The sequence below is a fragment of the Crocodylus siamensis genome, chromosome 3 (genome assembly GCF_052110815.1).
Source record: "Crocodylus siamensis isolate JL-2025a chromosome 3, ASM5211081v1, whole genome shotgun sequence".
In the NCBI taxonomy this organism is placed as follows: domain Eukaryota; kingdom Metazoa; phylum Chordata; order Crocodylia; family Crocodylidae; genus Crocodylus; species Crocodylus siamensis.
In genome coordinates this window covers 78,895,835-78,919,726 of record NC_143397.1, presented here as the reverse complement: position 1 = coordinate 78,919,726, position 23,892 = coordinate 78,895,835, and the positions used below count along the sequence as shown (strand labels likewise).

Sequence of the window (23,892 nt, the reverse complement as noted above, 5' to 3'; positions counted from 1 at the left end):
ACAGCTGGCACAGGGGTCCTGGTGGCAGCAATGTGTTGCACCGCTCCACTCCATTCTCCCACACTGGGTCCTACCCACTCATCCATGGAGACAGCTCTTGCCCATGCCGGTCCAGCCAGGCTGCAGTCTTATTGCTGCTGTGGGTGCACAAATCCCCATGCCCTCCACCACCCCACACACTAGGGGTATGTGTTCTGAGGGCTAGGGGGGGCACAAGGGTAGTGGGTTGGGAGTAAGGGGCACCAGCAGGGTCAGGAGGCTATTTTCCACTCAAGCTATTTACTGGGTTGGGACTGGCCATTAGTTTTTACAAATGGATCCTGATACAAAAAGGTTGAAAACCACTGGTTTAAAGAATAATTAGTAGATTTAACCTGAAATATAGTAATCTGAATGTAATGCTTTTAAAATCATTTAATTAAAAGTTACTATTTTAAAAATGCACATCAAAAGGTCATATAAAGAAGCTGAGTAGTTGTATCTCAAACATGCATACATATTGTAACTCAATTTGGACTCATCATTCATAGATTCATAGATTTTAAGGCTGGAAGGGACCTTGGAAGATCATTGTGTTGCACCAAACAGGAAAGATATTTGGGGGTCAGGTGACCCCAAGGTGACTGTCTAGTCTCTTCTTGAAGATTTCCAAGGTAGGTGATTGCACCACCACTGAAGGGAGCTTATTCCACATTCTGAACACCCTGAATGTGAAGAAGTTTTTCCTAATGTTGAGCTCCTTCCAGGAGTTTGTGGCCATTACCCATGGTTTTCCCCTCGGGTGTCCTGGTGAACATTTGCTCACTGAGCCCTTGATATATTCCCCTAGTGTAGCAGTAAGCTGCTACCAGGTCCCCTCAGCCTTCTTTTCCTCAGGTTGAAGAGTCCCAGATCCCTCAGCCTTTCCTTGTATGGCTTGCCTTTAAAGACTCTGATCATATGGGTGGCTCTTCTTTGCACTCTCTCAAGCTTGTCCACATCGTTGTTAAATTGTGGCACCCAGAACTGGATGTAGTACTCTAGCTGCGGTCTCATCAGTGCTCCACATACATTAACTCTGTTCATTTCCTTTTAGAAAAAATCTCTTCGCTCTTTCTCAACTTTTGATGACCAACTTGCAAAGAGACTACATAGGACAAAAGATATCAAACAATCCTTCTCTAACAGAAGGATTTAGCTTATTTTAACTTAATTATTCATGAATTAATATACTATTTCCCCTCTTTTTATATGGCTGAAGAAATCTTTAAAAAAACTCATGGTAATAAGTTCTGAGAACTGCTCAAAATAATATGCTCTGATTTAATTATCAAATTTTGTATGTGTGAAAGCCAGGTCATATGTCTCTGCCTTTAGGGGAACAAACCTGTCCAACCATCCATAATTTAATTATTCAATCTCCAAATGCAGACTTGATTTGCTCCAATGAATGTAACAACAATAAACACTTCAAAAGCTCAAGAAAAAGTTTACTGTATGGTTTGTTAGATAACTTCCTGCTTAAGAGAAAATAAGAGATTTAAAAAAAAATACATTAGCTTCTGATTTGCATAGACAAATGTTGTTCTGCATATCAGACCATATAAAGAGATTAGTATTTTTATAAAATATAATCATATTAAATTTTATTCTAATATGGCATTTCAAGATTTATTTGAGAATTTTCAGCCTATTAAAACAAGTTACATACTTTGATTGCTATTTTGATACTTAATAATTTATCTTACATGCATGTCAGTAGCTCAGTTAAAAGTGACATTACCTTCAACAGGCCTAGGAAAGTGACATTGCACTGAAGCAATTTCATTAACATATATCATATAATTGAGCTGTGATTTAAACAGCTTCCGAAGAAGTCAAATGCATCACTGTAAACTACGCGCTGCTGACACATATACTATGGAATTAACATTTTCAGATTGTGAGTCTGGGGAAACCCATTTGTCATTAACATGGTACACTCTGTGCATTGATTATGTTAATTTAAAACGTGTTGGGGCCAATCCTGTTCCCACTAAAATTTACAGAAAAATACCATTTGTCTTCAGTAGGAGGAGGACTGGAATGTTTATGTAAATGTTGGCATTATCCATGAACATTACTGACATGAAATTCTTTCTTGAATTAAATTAATCAACTTTACAATGTGCAAGTAATCATTATACCTTTGTGGAGAGATAATAAACTACAGAGTTATGTCTGTCTTTCCCTGCTGGAAGTAGAATGTTGTACCAGGTGGAACAGATAAAAAAGGATGAGAAACATAGCAGAAAGAGGCAACGGCAATGCAGTCTACCAAAGAGATCACTGAACTAAAGTTCAACAATTCTCAATTTCATTTTCAGCTGTTCCACTGACTTGGTGTGCATTGTTGCCCAAGATTCTGTGTTTATATTTCCTCTCTTTTTCTCTATGTTAGGTATTTAAATTGAAAGTTCTTTGGGCCAGGAACTGTGCCTGTGGGGGCGGGTCTACACAAGATGCTTTACTCAAGATTAGAGCAAATTACTGCACGGTAAGTGTCACCGTCTATATGGGCAGACACTTACTGTGCAGTAATTTGCTGTAATCATGAATACATAGCCCCACATAAGTAGATGAGTGCCCAGAAGAGTTTACTTGAGAGTACTCCAGAGCAAGGTGTTCCTAGATTATTTGCATGTGTATACATGCCCTGTATGTGTGTGTGTACGTGTGTGTGTGCATTTTTGCTCTTTTTACTTTCTTATTTAACTCTTTTCAGTCAATACATAAGCAAAAGGCCTGTCCTCTCACCCAACTTACAATGACCCCCTAATATTATGCAGTATGATGACTATTCTAGTTGCTCTTTGACTCCTTGAGCATTCTCTCCTTAAGGCTAATATAACTGTTTCTGGTAGTACACTAGCTTGGGCATCTACATCCATTTTATTTGAGGTTCATAGTCCATTAATCTGCTATTATCTATTTTTCCATTAGGAACTTCTCTGTGCTAATGGTACCATTGTCATCTGCAAGCATATCAACATGATATGCTATGGTACAGTAGCAGTGAGCTACTGCACCATAGCTCATGGCTCCTGTGCAGTAGGGTAGCCAGAGACTAACCATGATGCAACATTACTGTGTAATATTAATGAGCTACTGACAGTAGTATCAGGGAAAAAATGTGTGGTGACTGTACTGTGCAGTAACACCAGTTACTTCACAGGCATTTAGTACTCGCTTATACAAATACTAAATGACTGCATAGTAACAATTGCACAGTCTGCCGCACATGTAGGTGCTTCCTGCTTTATGCATTTTAGGCATATTCTGCTGCTGATCACAAACCCATGGAAAGCAAAACTTTTCATTGTAGCTTTTGCAGTTTTTTCAATATTGTGTTATCTTGTGTGTGTTACAGTATGTACTGTGTCACAAGCTATTTTGTGAACTCCAATTTTGAGCTTCGCATGTCTTTCAGCCTTGGGTCCATTTTCTCATTGTATTTCTTGTCCCTATCTTGTCAAATATTCTATCATATCTAGTTTCAGAGCACTTATCTTTATAAGTTGCACTCTGAAATATATGAATTACTTTGCCTGGCATATGCCGATGGCAAGGGTAAATTGGGTGTTTCAGAAGTTTCTTTCTGGATGTGTCTACACAAGATTTTTTATTAGAGCCCCATCCTACTCCCATAGCATGTATATAATTGTTTTTGATGGATCTACACTGAAATTCAGACAAACAACTGGTTTCTGTCTTCCAACTGTAAAGTTAGATGATAATAGTCAGGTTCTAAATTTATGGAATGCATGAAAGTATTTACATTCTATACACAGATTTGGGGCCCAAACTCCTGCTCAGACTCATGTGAAAAATTCTTGCTCAAACAAGTAGTCTACATCTACCAACAGTTGGAAGTGTATACATACACACACAGCAGAAAAAGAAAAAAAGGTTTGCTTTTGAAATTATCAACAGCAAAATTCACAAGAGTAAAGATTACTTACAAAAATAAGCATTGCAAAGTCAGATCATAAGAACAGATCACTGATACAGGATAAATAAGATCTTTTATACAACTCATCATTTTTTAAATAGAAATTTTAATGATTCTGATACCTGCACTGATGTCACTTTGTGGTTTTCCTGGTTTATAAAGGCTCATTTTAACTTTTCCATCCTTCAGATACAAAAGGAGACCACCTGAAGCCTGATATAGTTTACTGGATAACAAAAGTCCCTCTTTGTTCCAGGTACGAAACTGAAAACCGATGGATACTTCATCTTGCCCAGACATATCAGGCAGAGCTAGATAGCTACTGGAACTCAGAAAAGTGACAGGAACCATCTGTGGCTCTGAACAAGAAAAGGATATATTGCCCTGTAAATAAATGAAATAAATACAGTATAATGAATGTTCTGAGTACAACAATTCACCCCAAATATAGCTATATCAAACCGTTTATGGAAACTACATAGTTTAGCAATACCATGAAAAGATACTAACATCATAGCAGCATGATTTCCACCTTCTGTCTCTGTCAAGCTCCAAAACACCAAGATAACTACAAAGCCTCTCTCATGTTGTCCCCATTAGTCAAACATGCCAGAGACAAAGGTCTCAGTAGAAGCTAGAGAGGGACACCCCTTAATGTCTTCCTCAGTGTACTTCCATGTTTGGCATGTTTCAGCAGTAGGTACTTCAGATGTATTTGGAGACATTCAGGACGCATCATACCGCCACCAATTTAGACATGCCCATGAGAAGTACCTGAGAAGTATCAAAATAGCGAACAACTCCCAGCTAGGTGATCTAATAAGTTAAAATTCCAGGTGACAAGACTGATAGAAAGGTGTCACAGAGAATGCACTGAACTATTCTTTTTTTACGGTGGACTCTCTCTAGCACTTTCATGAGCTAGGCTGGACCTCCAAATGTCAGATAAGTTACCATTGAAGATCTGGTATTTAACAACAATTTAAAGATTAAATGTTCACATGAAAGAAGCAGTGCTGGACCTGGGGAAACGAATATTATAAAACACGGAATTTCTGGTCCTTGGGAAACTCAGTTTATTTACCTGAAATACACACTCTATCATTCTATTTGATTTAGAATAGAATATAATATTCATTTCCATAAATAATCAAGGAAAAAAATGCAGTTACTTACATCCAAATAGGATGTGTAGTTTCTCAAGTAAAAGGTAAGGCTCGGATCCTCAAATGTATTTAGGCATCTAACTCCAAATGCTTTCAGTGGGAGTTAGGTGCATAAGTATGAGTTAGATACCTAAATATAAGTTAGATGGATAAATGCGCTTAAGGACTAGGGACCATCTGGCAAACATGCTCTAAGAAATGAGCATCAGAATGTCAACAGTAGTTTTGCACAAATTGATTTCAGAGTTAGTGGGCACTTCATGCATGTCTGTACAGATTCTTGGTTCAGATACCTGATGGACAATATGATCTAAACACTTATTAGCACCATTCTAAATGTAATTACAATCACACAGTATCGTGAATGGCTAAAAGTAATTTTTCCCAGGCTATTAACACACATTTTTTACTGGTCAACACAAACTGCCTTTACACATCTAAGTTTATATAGAACTTTACACAGTAAGTGCATGGGTGTAATATCTCTAAGAAAATGCATACTTGCCCCTGGCTTTGTCAATAGATTAAGCTAATCTATTCTCTTTTACTCTGTGGGGGAAAAAATGAAAAGCTCTCTCTTCTGAATGCAACCATAGAAAGATGGATAGTAAACTGAACTGACCCACAGTGAAAAGGCAATCAACAGACTAATAAACCTTGTTAAAAGCTAAAAGCTTTACCATCTGTAGATTCCCCCTTCACATCATTTGGACAGCTGCCTGATACCATAGCAAACCAGCAGACTGCCTACTTAACAAGGATTCAGAAAGAGCATGGATGCTTTCTGGCACCTTTACAATTCCAAAATATTTCCTAAATTTTCCAACCAAATAATACTGCAGTTTATATTAGTTGAGATCAAGATGATTCTATTTTTAATCTATTTTTCAATTATTCTGCAGTTACATTTTATTTATTAAATTCTCAAGAAAAGGCTACTTAGGGAGTGATATTCTAGGTATATTTATTTTCTATTGTTTTTAAGGAACTTCCAGTATGTTTTCTGACAAAAGGCTCACATCCCACATAAATTAAAACAGAGGAACTTTTCTAATATTTCTGCTTATAGGAAAGATAGAGCAACTGAGACGATGGCTCATATTTTGAACTGAGCTCAAACAAAAAAGATTTTCAGAATAAAAATAGTGTTACAACTAAAATTATTTTTTCTATTTAGCATGTCTCGTGATTGATGGTAGAAATTTCAAAATATCACTGCCACAATTTGTTGTTTTTTATGTTAATGGACTGAAAAGGAGGAGTAAGTATAGGAAACATTGCAAGAAAGTGTGTCCTAGTAAGTTTTGTGGCCCAGTTCTCCAAATATCAAATATCTGGATAATTCAGATAAGTTATGGAAACCAGCCCAATAACTGGATGGGTTCTGTCCATTACAACCACATACTGGGTCATGCCAATAAAAATAGAAGAGGCTAAATATAGTTCTGCAGACACCACTATAAGTTGCAATGAATATACTAAATGCCTAAGCACTATGAAAATAGCCTATTATAACTCAGTACTCCTGAGTGCATCCTGAATGAGATGGGGATTAGTGTCAACAGTAGTAGTACTTGCTACTTGCTTTATGACTCATGTTTGCCAGAGAGGTGATGGGACAATGGTTATAGCACTGATGCAACTAGACACACAATAGTATGCAATAGAAGCTGCATTGTCTGACATTTGCTTTATGCTCAAAAAGCTCAAGTACCCAAATTATGACTCTCTTGTGTATGCTCTGTACGTGTTACCTGGTGAAATCTACACAGAAGCAGTCATACTATAAAATCATGTCTATAGACTCTGCCTTATTGTCTCTATTAAAAGAATAACAGGTTCCTAGGACCCTTTATTAATATATGAAAAACATGAAAACAACTTTGTTTTTTAGCTTGATTATCTTACCACAATGTATATCTGAGGTTTATGTCTTTTGGCCAAATCAATAATGTTCACTCCATTGTAATAAATGTTTTCAAAACACCCCTGAAAGTTCTTGCGTGACAATGTCCCTGATTTGCCAGATATTGGGATCCCTCCAAAGCTGAGCTTAGAAAGAAAAGAGAAATCAATAATACCATTAAATAATTTTCTGACAATCTGCTTGCAAAGTCGATGATAACATTTTAACGACAATATAGTAGCAGGAGACAAAGATTGGCCAATTATGAATCAATCAATTTTTTTAGCTCCTCGCTATTATTGTATCTAAAATTTAAAATACAGGTTAACAAAATGTAGAGCATACCCCCCCCCCATATCTATGCATCAAAACATCTTTTAACCTTGAAACATTAATTCTCTGAGGATACTATTTAGAATGCCTATTCTAGGGGGAAAATAATGAATGAAGAAAATAAACCTTACTCTCACAACTCAGAAAATCAGATTTGATGAAGAATGCACTGCATTCAAAAGTTTGTCTAAGTCTATACTAGCCATACAGTTAGTCTAATAAAATATATCACCTACAACAATCATTGCCTCTTGCATGATTCCTGCACTATCACAGCTACATCATCATTCCAACACTACCAAAACTAGATATTATAACCTTCTGGAAATAAGTGACATGTGATATATCTCAAATAGCAGTTCTTAAACATTTTCATAGTGTGAGTTAAGCTTAATACAGAGGTGGTTGTAACTATTCTGTCAATTTATGATCTCAGAACTAGAGCCAGTTGAGAATGTTTTTCAACTAACCATTTTTTTATGTTAAATCAACAGCTGGAAGCTGAAACAGCTCACTAGCACAGAGTTTCAAGCGATCCCTCAATGCAAAATCCTTTTTTTAAAAAGTATTGAAAATGTCAATAGATCTGTTGTTGACATTTGGTAATTGATGTTTTCCATTTGTTCAAAAGAACTTTTCATTTAGAAACTTCAGGTAATTTATAGTTTTTAAAAAGGTTAAAACAAATTTAGAAGCTTAAATCAAAACGAATCATTTTGTAATTATCACAGTGAAATGTTTTGACTGTCCAGACATGAAGCAGGTTTCAGGTTCATCAAAATTTTTACAGTTTTGAGTTTTTGTACTGAGTTCAGGTGAAAAAATGTTTTGAAATCTCGAATACTTTCATGAGACACAGAAACCATTTCTAACCCAACTCTAGTCACAACATTCTTAATCATAGTGACAGTAATTGTTACAAGTACTGTGAAATTAGGAAAATAATTATGTGTTATTACTTAAACGGTGAAACATGGACATTGTCTTTTCAAAAAAGTTTTAAAAATACATTTTACTTGGGGCTTTATTCCCTAGGGTACTGAGGATCCTGGCTTTGATCCAGCAAAATACTTAAGCAAACACTTAACTTTAATCATCTGAACAGTGAGTTGAAGTAGGATACTTATGCTTACATTTAACCGTGTGCTTAAGTGACTTGCTGGAAAGCTGCCAGAATGCTCAGCACTTTGCAGGATGAAATCCATTAATCCCCCTCACTCAGATGTTTCATTAGACTCAACAATAACACAAATGGAATCAGAATACCGCGACCAGCCAGATCTCAATGGACCACCAGCAAGTGGTCCGTGGACCATAGTTTATATGTCTCTGTAGTACATTATACATACTCCTTTACAAATGCAATACACATTCATTTGTGGGCTTTCATAAAATGTGTTTCTTGTACTACTGCTGGATTTAAGGTAAGTGAAATGTTAAAACCAAAGGGTGTGTCTGCACGTGCGCTTTAACACACATTAGCCTATTTTAATGCACATTAAAGTGTTACCAAAAAAGTGCGCTTTCGCTAATGCACACTAAAGTAGGCTAATGGGCCATCGTCTAGTACCTCACAATGGAGGCACTACATTGAATGTGCAATAGCAAAAGCACATTAATGAATGTGTAGATGTGCCCAAACGTTTCAGAAATGGGTCTTGCTTAGTTGGTCTCTTTTCACTTCGAACAAAAAATAAAGTAAGATTTCTTGAATGGGGAATCATCCCTACATCTGTACAGCACTTAGTATATTGCCAACACTACTGGAAACAACAACAACTAAGGATGGATTATGATGTATGAGGCAAAAGTAATCTCGTCAGAGATCCCTGTTGTCAGTCAACGGTAATAGATTCAGAAAACATTTTTTTTCTGATCCATTCTTTAAGAATATGAACTTTGCTAAAAGTTTGAATTACCACAAAGTTCCTTATACAATTTTGTCCCCTTCAGTTGTTTTACTGCACTTACATAGCAAAGGTAATAAACATAATAAATGAAAGGTAATTTTCACACCTCATAATCAAGGTACAAATAATTGAATTCCCCCTTTGCATGAAAATGATGAGTATGTTTATCCACTGTAAAGTTTACTTGATTGTTAAAGTGTTCAATGAGGACTGAATGCCAATGCTGATCATCCAAAAGGCTGCCCAGGGTGATATTAATTTGGGCATTAGCAGAACGAATTTTAGCATCACCTTGAGAGAAAAAAATAACAAACTATTAGTTCCACTTTAAAAACAATATGGGTATTCAACCACAAAAAACTAGCTTATGATGTACTATAGTTTAAATCAAAGGATTTTTAAATAAATAATATCCAATAGATGCAATACAAGTGTGTGCCCCATAGCTGTTACCTAAATTAATGAGCAATGAAAGTTTTCCTTTCATTAATTCCAGTGTGATGTGATCTCCATTCTGTCCTTCTCTGTGGAGCAGAGTCCCATCACTCTGCATTGTTTTAAACTTCAGAGAAATTACATCTTTCAATGCACTCGTGGGCTTTTGATTCAATCTGTATAGCAGGCAACTCTTCCCATCAAAATCAGCCACCTCAGACCCTAGAAGTAAAGAAATTAAAAAGAACTTGTTAAGGATGTTTAGAAGATAAGTTTTGAGTTTCTTTTATGCTGCATGCAAGTGCAGTAAGGAGGATCCCTCTCTTCCTCAGCTGCATACCACTCAGGAACATCTTTCAAAATAGTAATCCTTGTACTCCTCTGAATGGCAGAATGCTTCAGTTTCTCATTATTGCTGAAACTAGAGTTTCTAGAAAGAGTCCTCTTGAGGAAGCAGGACCTCCATACATCTTTGTTAATGGAAGTGCATGCTGAAGCCTGAGAAAAGATGGCAGAGCAGTCTTTTTATCCTACAGTTATAGACACATTGTTCTGATTCTGATCACACAGTATTCTTACATCAAATGATTCTGTTAAGACTGTGTGATTTCTCCTGATTTATTACAGCATAAATGAGGGAAGGACCAAACAAATTACATGTTACAAATGTATTAAATAGCCATGCTACCCCATTGCAGGCTGTAGCTTTAAAACACTAAGCCAATCTGTGTGGTTTTACAGTCAGTTAAAACATTATTAGGCTACACTATTTTACAAAATGTCAGTTTTGGTATGGTTAAGAGTCTTTGTCTCTTTTCACAAAACAAAACACCACTGATATAACAAGAGTTAATTTTGATCTACAAGACCCTCGGTATGGGAATGAGGCCATCAGGCTTTAGAATTGGTTGAAGGAGTTTGGCCATCTCCTGTTGGTCAGCTGAAAACTATTTTGCTAGACTAGTCATCCTGGGCACATTAGACAATAACACGGACAAGAAAGCAAACTGTTTCTAAGCTTTAAAAGATAATGTGATGTTAAGAAGATTCATAGTATCTTTTAGTTTCTTTGTTTTACATTTTACTTTAGTAACTAGGGAGATAGGTGCATTGTTACACCTATGTGACAGCTGCCCCAATGAAGTCTACTTTTTGTCTTATGACAATATTTTCTCTATTTTCTTTCAAGGTCACATACATTCATTCCACCTGGAAAAAATGTGATTTTTAGACCAACAACGTAAAAAAATCTGTCAAATCAGATGCAGATTGAACAAGGCATACACAAAGGAACTGATAACACTAAGAAAACCTCACAGAGTATTCAGACTTCATAAGTAAAGAAGAAAAAGGTAATTGCCCTTGAAAGATACATTTGTGAAATAAATGAAGATGTAAAGGACACCCGATAAAATATGAAGTTATTTTGCAAATGACTGGCTGACTTCTTCCAAGTCAATGGAAATCCATTATCTATTTACTAACTTTATTTAATTTGACAAAAAATATTGCTCCATATTGTTGGCATGGAAATGAACTCAATTCAAATCATCCATACTATTTAAAGTCAGCCATTTATATTCAACACTCAAAACCTCTTGACAATTTAATGCAGCTATGTTTCGAAAATGTAGTTGCTTGATTTTCCCACATCTTCTTACTATATTTTGTACTGTGTAGTTATGAAGAATTCATTTACTGAGTGCACAATGAATAAACATTACTTTCTGCCTAAAAAAGATTTTTAAGTTGATTATATTCTTTTGTTTTGCCCCTGAATAAATGTGGAGACTAAATGCATATAACCATGTCACACACAAATTATGTATTTTATGTTTCTTAGACTTCAACAAGTCGAAGCATCTAAAACAGATTTTTGATGCTATATATGTAACCATGCAGTTAGACCTATTCTTACACACTGATGATAGCATACTTTCATTATTGGTAATGCATATGGTTTGCTATTAGTCATTCAGCCAGATGAGTACCAGCGCCAGATGATATCCCTGGTCTCCAGAATCCTTTGCACAATGTTATACTATTAATTCATAATGAATTAATCCCTGTAACCATTATTGTAGTCCTTACTCATAAAAACAATGACTGAAGACTGAATAAGTGATAACCATGAGGAAGGGAAATATTGACTAGATTATCAGATCTCTTGTACACCTACTGTTTTTAACTTCAGTGCATTCACACTAGGCAGACCAAAGAAAGAACTTGAATACATATTGGGTTATCAAGAAAGAACACTATGTTACTACTTCCCCTTCTTTTCCCACCCTACTTCCCCATAGCCTTTCATTCATAGTTCCATTCGGTTTGTTATCTGAACATCTGTCTCAGCAGGTTTGCTCATTTCTACATTTCAGATTTTGAAGTGTTACACACAAGGAAAATGAAAAGGTGGAGTAACTTTGTGACTACAAATATCAGCTTTTTCATGCAAATTCAGTTTTCTGATTTGTTTTGTATAAATCCTACCTATAGTTCAGCAGAGATGGAAACACTCAGGTCCAACAGAGCTGTCAGGAATTTAAATGATACAGCTCCTATGCATATCACAAGATTAAGCTTTGCAATAGTTTTCACAACAGGAAAGTAGAGATAGGGCTAGAACTAGTCACAGCTTTGACTGCAAACTCACACATTTGATTTTTTTTTGCAGAGGTGTTTATTACTTGAACAGTTTACAGAACTTTGAACTGTTTTGAACTGTACATACTTGATTCTCATTGGGCACTTCTACACATATGCATTTACTGTGCACTAATCAAAATTACTGTGCAGTATGGTCACATGTCTACACATGCACACCCTTACTGCACAGTAAATATGGTGACCTATGTTGACTGGAGCGTAAATTTGATACCTGCTTGATACATCATGTAGGTAAATTTGATACATCATGCAGGTATCAAATTCACTCTCGATTAGTTACTGCATAGTAACATACATGTAGACGCCTACTGCGCAGTAACACTGTATGTGTGAACTGACTTGTGACTAACTATAGTCCCAAGTCAGTCCACACACAGCGTTAATGTGCTTTAATGCCTGCCCATGTACACACTAGCCTATTCCCACTTACTGCACAGTAAATTTAAGCCAGTGTAAATGCATGTGTAGACATGCCCATTAATTATCATGTTGTGTGTCATTCTTAACTGGATGAATTTAACTGTATTAAAGATAAAAAGAGGAGGGTCCACTCTGGGAAAGTGGAGGCAGAGATACTGGATCCAGAGGGTGCCACCACTATCAATTCTGTCTCCAGCTGACATAGGCACAGGGGGCAGCCACAGAGCTGTTCTTTCCTTGCTCCAACCCCAAGCTTCACCTGCATGGGATGCCAGGCTTGGCAAGGAACAGCAGCATCAGCAGGTGAGTTTCCTCTGCCTACACCAGCTCTCTGTCACTCCCTTACTATTATATCCCTGCTGTCAGAAGCCACTGGAAGGAGGAGCACACTTTTCCACTGATGCTACTGTCATGGTCTTTGGCTGACCAGACTGAGGGGAATGGCTATGCAGGGAGCCCAGTTTGGCCAGGGATTGTGGCAGTGGCATGCAGATTCCTTCTTCTATCCTAGCCATCAGGGACTCCTAGCCTTGGAGGGAAATCTTGAGGTGGGCACGGAACAGTTGCTGAAAGAAGAAACCTGTAAACCATTGCTGCTGTCTCCTGAAGAGCCTAGAATCCTGTGCAGGTGCTTCCCACAGCCCCCAGCTGGAGAGGACAGGAGCAGCTCTAGGGCTCCACCTGCTCCCCAGGTCAGCTGTGGGTAGCAAGTGAGTGTCTCGCTCCTTCCCACTCCATCATGTGCCAGCTCTCTGCCTGGTTCCCCTGGTGTCCCTAGCCAGCCTACAGTCTCCAGCTTGCTTCACCCCATCCCCCATGGTCCAAAAGTCAGTGTGTTGTACCCTATGTAGTAAATCCTAGATCCTCCAATGACTGGAGGGAACCAGGTTCTTGGTGCTAGGAAAAGCTAGGTAAGCCTCATAAGTTAGATCTTGCCTGAAACAATGCTACTGAAAATGCAAGCTATTGTAAACTTATAGGTAATAACATACATTTAAAATTAATTTTCTACCATTGTATTCCTATTGAATATATATAGGTCCATACATCATCCTTTCCTATAGAAAGATTTTTCTTTGGCTTATTTAGTTGTGTCATAGTCTGTAGTCTTCTTGTGAAAGGAATGTTCATAAACTTTTATCCATATAATTTAACAAATTTAATTGCCAAAGTTCTGATAGGGGTTCAAGATCACAGTCTCTGTTTTGTGATCTTGTAGAAAAGTGTGTTCCATCCTATTTATAGCAGCATTGATTGTAGTCACCAGGTGCATTTATTGAATTTACTGTGTCCATTTTGTTTTCTTTTCTAATTATAGACCACAGTGATTGTCACACACAAATGAGAAGTTGGGACCAAGATTTATGTGCTGGGTCCCAGTTAGGAAAGGCAGGATTAGATCCCTATAATGGCCTGGAAGTCAGGAAAATATTTCAGTCCATTTGTCCCTGTTATGTGAATTATCCATTGTCTCTTGCAGGTCTTCAGCAGATGGAATGAGCAACAGAAGGAGTAATAGAAGGAGAAAATAATCTACCCAACTAACACTTAGGTTCATCAACAAGCTGTGGCACAATTTTAACAAGGCCAGTGTCAGCATAGGTTCATCATCATAATCTAAAATTTCAACTAATGATAAACTACATAAACCTGCTGCAGCAGTGTGCATTTTGCCCACTTGGAACAGGAAAAACAAGCAGACAGGGGATGACAGTGATTTTTTTTAATACAGTAAAGTTATTGCTCAATCACAGGATGATGCAGATGAGGTTGATGTATCCAATATATTTAGAGAAGGGCATTCATCTGGAGACAGCAAAGATTTTTATTTAAATGTATTTCTCAAAAAAAAGACAAAGATTCTAACACAAACTCACTCAGGAAATAACATAGGAACATGACATAGGAAGCAGGAGAAAAAAATGGGATGTGGAGAGGAACAGTACTATATGAAGAATCTTTTAGCACTAGTGTAGATTCCAAAATATATTACTTGTATTGTTGCAGTGCTTAGAGGCCAACCTGGCTGGGACCCCACCTGACTGTCTGCTCTGTAGACATATAGAAAGCAACACTCCCTGTACCAAATAGCTTACAGTCCAGAATATGGCTTACCTACAAAATATTTGACAAATGTCTTATGGATAAGACTTCTGATCTTCAATCTCTCCCTCTCCCCTGCTCCTTCTGTCTTCCAGAGACCAGGTTGATTCTGGTCTGGGAAAGTATGGGATGCTCCAGTCCTCCCATTCCCAGGGAGACTGCAGCAGTGGGACACAACTCCTACCCACTTCTTACACAGGGGGCTCTAGTGTGAAAAGCAGGCAGAGGGCTCTGAGAAAAGGCAGCTGAGAAAAGGGACCAGTACAGCAAAACCCTTGCTTGCTTCTCACACTAGGAACTCTGGAGTGAGAAGCAGCCAGAGAACAGCTCGTGCTTCTCTTCTCCCCTCCTAGTCTATAGGCAGGGCTACAGCAGCTCCAGAATGGGGGACCCCAGTCTCTAGAAGGTATAGAAACCTCTCCCCTAGCTTCATTCCTTATGGTCTCCCAGAAGCAAGTTCTACGTTGTCTTTCTCCCAGAGGGACCATTTTTGCTTCAGGAGAAAAAGCTTGAACATCTGCACACTTTTGGTTTCTACCAGGAGAATAGCAACTCTCCCAGAAGAAACTAAATGTTTATACATGGCCACTGTGTAACCTGCAAATGTCGGTGTAGGAATGACCTCATACTTGTAACATTTATCATGTTCAGTTTACTTTTATGTGGTTTGCAGCATGTGCAATCTGAAAAATTGCTTACTTTTCCTGTGAATATCAGCATTTCATGGCAAAGGAAAAGGTACTTGCCAAAATTAGCAAGCTAGGATCCATTAGCATGGGTGCTGATTTGAGGGGAAAGGTGGTCTGTGAATACTTGTAAATGTGATTAAAAGGAATGTGTTTCTTCCTCTTGTTCTTCAGCTCCTGATCCTGGCTGGAAATATCTAATCCCTAAGGGTAACCATAATTACATTTTGCAGCACTTATTTGTGTCTGTTGTCAGAAGCACAGAGAATAAGAATTTGTTTTGGAAATAATTTTAAAGGTCTAAAGGCTAGAAGGAATCACTGAGATCATCTGCACTGACTCTCTGCATAACAAATCATCAAATTTTACCCAGTAATTATAACATATATGAGACTATTATGGAAGCTCTAGACACATAAGGAATAAATTTCTAACAAAAGTTTAGGCATTTTTTTTTGTATTTGAAGCTAATGCATATAAATAAATTAAATTCCAGGAGATCCAGAATCTGCAATGCCATTTTATAGTGTCACAAAACAGTAGTACAGAGACAATAATTAATAAGATTAAATCAAAATAAATAACTATTTCCTTGGTATCTGTCTGAGTCAACAGACAAAGAGCATCAGTGAGATGCTAGTTTTTGAGTTTCTTTAACTCAGCCTACTTTTGGAAGGATGTTAGGACAAACTTCTCAAAAGATAAAACATAATGCTTTCATTTACTTGTTTCCAGTAGGTCTCACTGTGTGCTTGGTGCTGCACAACACAACTGAAAGCATAGTCTGTGCCTCAAAAGAACTAATATTTTAAAATGGCAAAACAAGCAAATAGATGGGGAGAGTGCAGAAAAGATGTGCCTAATGCATTAACATAGGCAGCAATTTGCCACTTTGTAATAATAATAATATTTCAATGACATAATTGCGTTATCAATTACATGTAAGTTACCTCATGTTTCTCCTAATTGGCTGGTTAGTTTCTTATAGACAACGTGACCAAAATGTTTCATGTAAGAGGGTAGTTACCTGAATATGTGATTGGAAAGACTATTCATACAGAGGGAACCCTCAGTGTTTATAAAAGGGGACTTTACTTGGCTTGAGAAGAGACAGAAGCAGGTAAGTAAGGAAGAGTTGAAGGAAGGCTTTGAAGGCAAAGACAATGAGCATAAAATGTAAGGGAATTGAGGAGGTGGAGATAATAAAAGTAGAAAGAAGGAATTACATATATAAATCAACAGGCCAGGAGATGATGGGAGTGTTATATCACAAACACTAGAAGAGAAGAGTTTAAAAAAGATAAAAAGGTTCTAGACACAAACTTCAGTAGTCAGACACAAAAACTAATTTATTTTGGAACTTCTGGGAACTTAATTTTGACCAAAACCAGGATTTGGACAAAATCTAAATCTGAAAGGCAACAAACAGGGAGGAGACAGAGGGTAGGTGCAGATGTTACATTTAGATTGATCTAAGTAGGGTTAGGTCCATCTAAATGATGATATGTATAGATGTTTGGGGAATTTAGATAGAGAAAAAACTGGCCAGCCCAATCTAACTTAGTTCACCTAAGAAAGTGAACCAAGTTAGATAAGGCATAGGTTAGCACAATCTAATAAATGTTTGTACCATTTTCAGAGCCAATCCCAAGGCTGGGAAAGCTCAGCCACTTGCCCCAGCCCTGAAGCTGTGCTGTTCCTATCCCCTCCACCCTGATCAAGGTAATTTTAATCCGTTGACTCCTCACACCCTTAGACAGACAACCCCCTTCCATGCGGACCTATTAACCCCCCATGCACCAACCAGCGCCCCCACCCCACAAAACCCACCCCCCGTGGACACACCAGCCCCACCCCCAATCCTGTCTGTCCTTCCTCCCCCCCAGTTTATTTAAATAGAGTTCCTGATGTGGCTCCTGGCACCAACAAATGTCTGTACAAGCAGAAGACCTGATCAACAATCACACGATTTAAAGTAAGCTGCCTGGTTGTACACTGGGTCCTGGGAATGTCTGCACACACCCCAAGTTGATTTCCTGGTTATAGACCAGAATGAAAGCAAAGAGTGTGTCATACATAATTTAAGATCATAATAAGACTAAATAAAAGGATAAAGGGATAAGATTATGAGCCTATTAACATATGTCCAAATGGCACAATGTGGTGTTATGCAGAATTACTTGAGTTAGCTCAGGCACTGGAACCACTCAAACTATGCTGGTTCAGTTCTCCACTTAGAATACTTTGCCTTTCTGAGCTTTTTCAGATTTAGTTGTGGCTGCTGTCTCCAATACTAGTTAGGCATTTTATCCAATAATTCTTTAATGCAAAATATATAAGCAATTCAGGCAGCAAGAACCAGTACCCAGAATTTACCCTGCCCAGCAAAGAAGCCTAACACTACTGTACAGTAGGGCTGTGTAAAATGTCAATGCCTGTTTTGTTTCAACACTCTTTCAACTCATTTTCAGCTCAAAACAGTGAAATTGAAATGAAATGAAGGGCTTCAAAACAGCCTTGAAATGAAACAAGGCAAGTCAAAATGTTTCAAAAATTTTGAAACACTTTGAAGCAGCCAGTTGCCAGGTGGGAGACAAGGGAGAACCAGCACTGCACTCCCAGCAGCTCCACGTGGCTCATCCAGAAGCACAGCCCTGGCTCTACCTGCCTCCTGTGGCCAGGCTGCAGGAAGCCAATTGCAGTGCAGGGGAACGGAACTGAACCCAGAACTGAGCACTCAGCTCCTTTCCCCAGCTCACCAGTCCGAGGCAGCAGCACCCAGCTTCTCTCCCAGGGTTGCGGGCCTCTGATCTGCCTGCCGGATGAGAGAAGATGTTTTGAGCTTCCCCATTATAGCTTATGGGCAAAACAGTGTCAAAACAACATCACTGTTTCAATGAAACAAAACAGAACAACAGTTTTGAATGAAAACAAAACATTGTTCCATCGAAACCTTGAAACGCAAGTCGAAATGAAATGGTGCCATTTCGCACCGCCCTACTGTACAGCCACACTCTCTCTTATTTGCTCCCTGAATGGTATAGACATTACATAGTATAGGATAAAATGGATAAACAGCATTAGGAACAGGGCCCAGAACAGACAGCTTTCTCCCTCCATCCAGAAGCAGTGCCTACCACATTGGGCCACAAATTAACACTTTCTTGCTTGCATTTCTTGTGCCCCCAAATCTCTTTCCTCTTGACTGCCCAGAGGCTCACCAACAAGAGAGCTTTCATTCTCATATTGTTTATGTCCTGAAATTTAGGGTATCACCCTAAAAGTAAGAGGATGAGGTTGGCCTAAAAACAAGGTTTCCCACTTCCTAGACATTTTTTTTGTGAAAAAAAAATAGCGGTCCTTCTTCTCCATTGTCTGATGGGTAGGCATTCCTCCAAGTAAACTGGATCTGAATGGAACATCATGCTCTTAGTGACTTGGGTAAACTGAATTCAAACATGATGGAAGCATGTTAGCTTTTCCACAAGTCTGGCTATTGAAAAAATGGGGAATACACGTGTAGCTCTCTGGGACAATATAGGATTGGCTACTGTAGAGTTCAAAAAGGATTAGCCTTTGAGATGAAAGGGGGCTTAGCCATTGAGAGAATGGGGGATCTGGATCCCTTGGAGTTGGAATAGGATTAGGTATCCTGAAGGAGGCGGCCAAGTTTGGGACAATTTGCAAGTTTAAATAGAGGCTCCTTAGAGGTGAAAATAGAGTTGGGATCATATTATTCAACAGATCAATAGGATGCTTACAATAAATGAAAATATATTAATTTCTGAAACATGCTTATAACATCTAGTAACTTCTAGTTAATGCTACATAAACAATGTTGGTACACATAAAATAAATCTTGTCCTTGATATCTCATTGGCTTCTGTGGCAGACCAGCATTTCTGCAAAAATTGTCAGGTTTCTGTGAAGCCAGGATCAATGGCCCTTAAGTTGGTTTATGTGGCTAAAGTGGTGGATATTTACCCCTCTGAACAGAGTGCAACCTTTATGAGTGATCTTTGTAATGGCATCAAATAGGAGTTCGGGGTGTATCAGCATTATTGAAGTGTAGCTGTCCCCATTTTTTGATACTACTCAATTCTGTATAGAAACAGCTATATAATACAGATTTCTAGAGGATACAGAACTATCAAATAAAGTCAAATAATATCCAAATAGCAATCAAGCTGATAAAGCTATTTTCTTTTGCAATTTAAGAAACAAGCATTGATTGAGAGTCATTTAATTTAGTTGATTCAGCAAACACTTACTATATGAGCATCCGTAAACCTCAATACGCATTCCAATTCTACCATTAGGATTCCAGTCCAAGGGGACAAAACGAAGAAATCTTGCTTTGATGGAATGTTGGAGCTTATAGTGCACAACACTGTCTGCATTTGTGTTTCCTGAAAAAGCCTAGAAGAAATGGAAAAAAAAATGACTATATCTATACTGAATACATATGTATATAAAAGCAGTCTTGACCTATTACTCCTCATTTTATAGCCATATCTATGAAACACTTAGGCATGTAAATAAATTCATGTAAGTTCCACTGAGTTTCTTGATAATGTTCATGAGTTAACTCACTCATATGCTTAAGTGTTTGCAGGATCAAGTACTCAGAAATGTAACTTTTCATCAGCCTATGTATATCGTGTTTATTTGAGTGTCATTACTTTTTTAATATTAAAACAAGGGAATGTGTTAAAAAATCTGTCAATTATATGTTAAAACACTTGCATATTTCAGAGCATTTTACCATCTAATATTATCTATGGATAAGTTAGCATATATATTTCTCTGCTATCAAGAGTAGTGTAATTTTTGAAACCCTATTTCACTTCAGCTGTAAGCTAAAGTGAACCCAAGAACTCCTATCCAGTACTCTGGATTTCCATCTAGTAAAGAGAAATTATTCTAACAGAAATTTTAAACAGCAGTTTTGTAAAATAAAAAAACTGTCCCTGTACTTTATTTGAAAGGTATAAGGGCAATGGATTAAAAGAAAAACCCTGGGTTTTTTTACATGCATGCAATCAATACCCTTGCTTCACTTACCGAAAGAAACAAGTTAAAAATATCTGCTAGCTAAGCATTATGAATGTTGGTATTGTAAAAAGAAGAGAAACTCTTTTAGATATTTGTAGTAGATTTCTTATATTATATTTCTTATATTATTATTGGTTTGTGTTATAAAAGATGCAACAAAGTATTCAAAACATTTATGTTTTAGGTTTAAATACTTGATAATTCAGACAGAGAATACTGTCCCTAAAAACATTATCCAGAGCAAATCACAGTAGCTATTTCCAGATATGAACAACAGGCACATATGCAAATTTAATAAACAGTACATCTTCATTTCTATTATGTTTTGATTATTATGAGACATTTGCTATTGCTGTATGCTAAATATTTGTTCCACATGTAGAAGGGTATTTAAGCCAGCTTGTTCCATTTTGAAATTTCTCACCACATCTTTTTGCATAAGCAGCAGGGGTGAGTTTCAGCACATTCATCATCACATGTCCCCTAAGCAGAGATGAATCTTACCACCTTCCCTCCCCTATCCTAACAGAATTTCAAATTAATTGTTAGCTTGGAACATTCTGTATGAAGAAACAGCTAGTGAATGGGCTCATTAGAGCTAACCTATTAAGCCAGTAATAAGCAATGAGAGTCAGCAACTCTAAATGCCTATACCACTTTCAGCTTCATGCTTTATAATCTCACTGTCACAGTGGGTGAAGACAGAAACACTGTAAAACAAACACAGGAGAACTGCTTCTATTTTCAGTACAAGACCCCTCCCAACCTCTTGTCCCTTGGAATCCTTATTTGTAATCTCTAATAGATGTAACTGCTACTGAATGTGCCAATTAGTTTGTTGACTGAACCAGAACCCAAGCCCCAGAAGCTTAAGTGCTGTGAGCAAATGAAATGTTCCATTAAGACTTCAATTTTTTCAAGATCATTTTCAGAGGGCATGCACCTAGTGAAAATTAACTTTTGAAAACAGACTGTGTATGGTCTATTTTTTTTTCCCTCAGGGCACACTTGAATCATATGTTCTTAATTCAAAATTAACTTTCAGACATCAAAAATAAGCTAAAAGTGATTCAAACTCACATTTAAACCATTCAAAGAGGTCAGTTTTGAAACCAAGATTTTCTAGCTGTCATTTTACAAAGCCTTTAGCTGCAAAGAATAGGTTCAAAATATAATCATTCAGTCAAGTAGTAAATGTACCTATATTAACTGATTTAAAATATTTTGAAGGTTAAAATCCTTCTCGGTTCTTATCACATTTCAAGGTGAAGAGAGAAACCACTTTTTCACTCTGCCTATTTTTCTTCATTGGATTGTAAGTACCAAAGGCCCAATGTCAAGCCTCTAACGTAAATTAGGGGCTTTGTAGAGAATTAGTACCTTCAACTCAATGACAATCTTCGTATCAGTAAAACTATAGATTTACTGTCCAATCCTGCCATCTTTTAAGCATTCAAAGCACTGAGCTTATAAAAGAAGTTCTATTTGATTACTAATGTGTCCAAACATTTGTAGGAATCACGCCATAGCTGTGGACTAGTTAGGGACTTGTCTGCAGGCAGGAGGGTCCTCACAACCTGCTTAATTTAGCTTTGACAAAAAGCCACAATTAGGTATTACACAATAAAAAATTATGTTAAAAGAACATTTTTAATGTTATTAAGATAATGACTCAAAAGTGAGGAAACATCGAGTGCCAAAATGAAAACTCACTTTTGAACCTTAAGTCAACTTCCTTGTGCATATATATTATGGACTGCCTACATCAGGGGCAGGCAATTATTTCAGGTGGAGGGCCACTTAACTGGGTTCGGTGAGCTTTCAAGTGCCGCATGGGTAGACCCACCCCATTGACAGTTGCCTTGCCCCGTGGTCGCCACTTTGGGATCAAAAGTTCCAACCCTAACCCCTGACCTTTGCCACCAGAAGTCCTCTTGCCCCTAGAAAATACTCCTTTTGGGAGTGGTGATTGGTACCTCAGAACCAGGAAAAAAAACCAACCCCAAAACAAAAAACAAATTATACACTAAAAGTCAAACATCAATTATAACATATTTTAATTTTATTACCAAAAATATTTTTGTCATGATATGTTTGCTTACTGTATATAGAGGTGATTGCATAATAACTTAAAAAACATATATTCTTAGCCTTGTATATTGTGTGGGGGTGTGGCTGGGGGTGTGTGTGTGTGTGTGTGTGTGTGTGTGTATGGTGGGGTATGTGGGGAGCTTGTGAGGGGGTGTGGCTGTGAATGAGGGGACATAGGGTATGTTGGAGGGCTGTGCATATGTGAGAGGTTGTGGGAGAAGAGTATGGTTGTATGCTGTTTGTGGGGTCTGAGGACCATCCCCCCCCATGGTGCAGCCGCTGGCAGGGGCACTTGGGGTGCTTCTGTCCGGTGGGGCCAGCACTGAACATCACAGTGAGGAATGCAGCCCTCACCAGGTCATCTCTATCATAGGCGCTCCCTGCTGTGCATGCACAGCCCCTGCACTCATGCAACAGGGGAGGGGTGCTCCATGCACTGGAGTTGGCTGCCTTTCCCACCCCAGCTAGCTCCAGTGTGTGGGGATTGCTTCCCATGGTGCATGAGTGAAAAGGCTGTGTTTGCATGGTGGGGAGTGCTGGTAATAGAGATGGACCAGCAGAAGCTGTGCTCCTCACTGCAATGTGAACCACTGCCTGGAGCTGGTACTGGGCATGAGCACACAGAGTGCCCCTGCCTGCTGCTGCTGCTGCCACTGCCTGCCAGAGCAAAGCACCATGAAGGGAGTATGGGAGGGTTTCCTCACACCCTCCCACCCCTCAAAGCCACATGCTGCCCACCCAAGGTCCACACTGCTGCTGCCCCCTTGGGTGTGGTCTCCACACTGGTGCCAGCCCCATCCCCATGCTATGAATTCCCACCCAGCTGCAGCTCTGCCCGCATCACTTTCCTACCTGCTGCTTGGATCCAGCAGGGCACCAGAAAAGCAGGACAGGTCCCTGGTGGCTGCAGCAGCAGCAGTGCCTCCCAGAAGCTGTGTGCTGGCCGGGGTGGGAGTAAGGTACAATAGGGTATGTTGAGGGGGTGTATACCTGAGTGCCTCACTCCAATCTTCATGGGCAGAAGAGCTGAGCATGGTACAGCTCATTGGTGGGCAATGAGGGCTGGCTGAAAGTGCCTGATGGGCCAGATACCACCCACAAGCTGTATTTTGCCCACCCCAGAACTACATGATGGCATGCTGCTTTTAAC

At 38.5% G+C, this 23,892-nt stretch overlaps 1 protein-coding gene across 3 annotated transcripts in view; it reads right to left on the bottom strand.

Moving 5' to 3' along the window:
* CNTNAP4 (contactin associated protein family member 4) overlaps window positions 1-23,892 on the bottom strand; it is a 431,793-nt gene that overhangs the window by 123,305 nt on the left and 284,596 nt on the right. For all 3 annotated transcript variants that reach the window (XM_090038567.1, XM_090038569.1, XM_090038566.1), the window contains exons 4-8: window positions 19,868-20,015; window positions 9,739-9,942; window positions 9,392-9,576; window positions 7,045-7,188; window positions 4,093-4,354 (exon numbers count right to left, since the gene is read on the bottom strand). In XM_090038567.1, coding sequence (XP_089894693.1) covers window positions 4,093-4,354; window positions 7,045-7,188; window positions 9,392-9,576; window positions 9,739-9,942; window positions 19,868-20,015 — 943 coding nt within the window. The remainder of the gene's footprint in view (window positions 1-4,092; window positions 4,355-7,044; window positions 7,189-9,391; window positions 9,577-9,738; window positions 9,943-19,867; window positions 20,016-23,892) is intronic.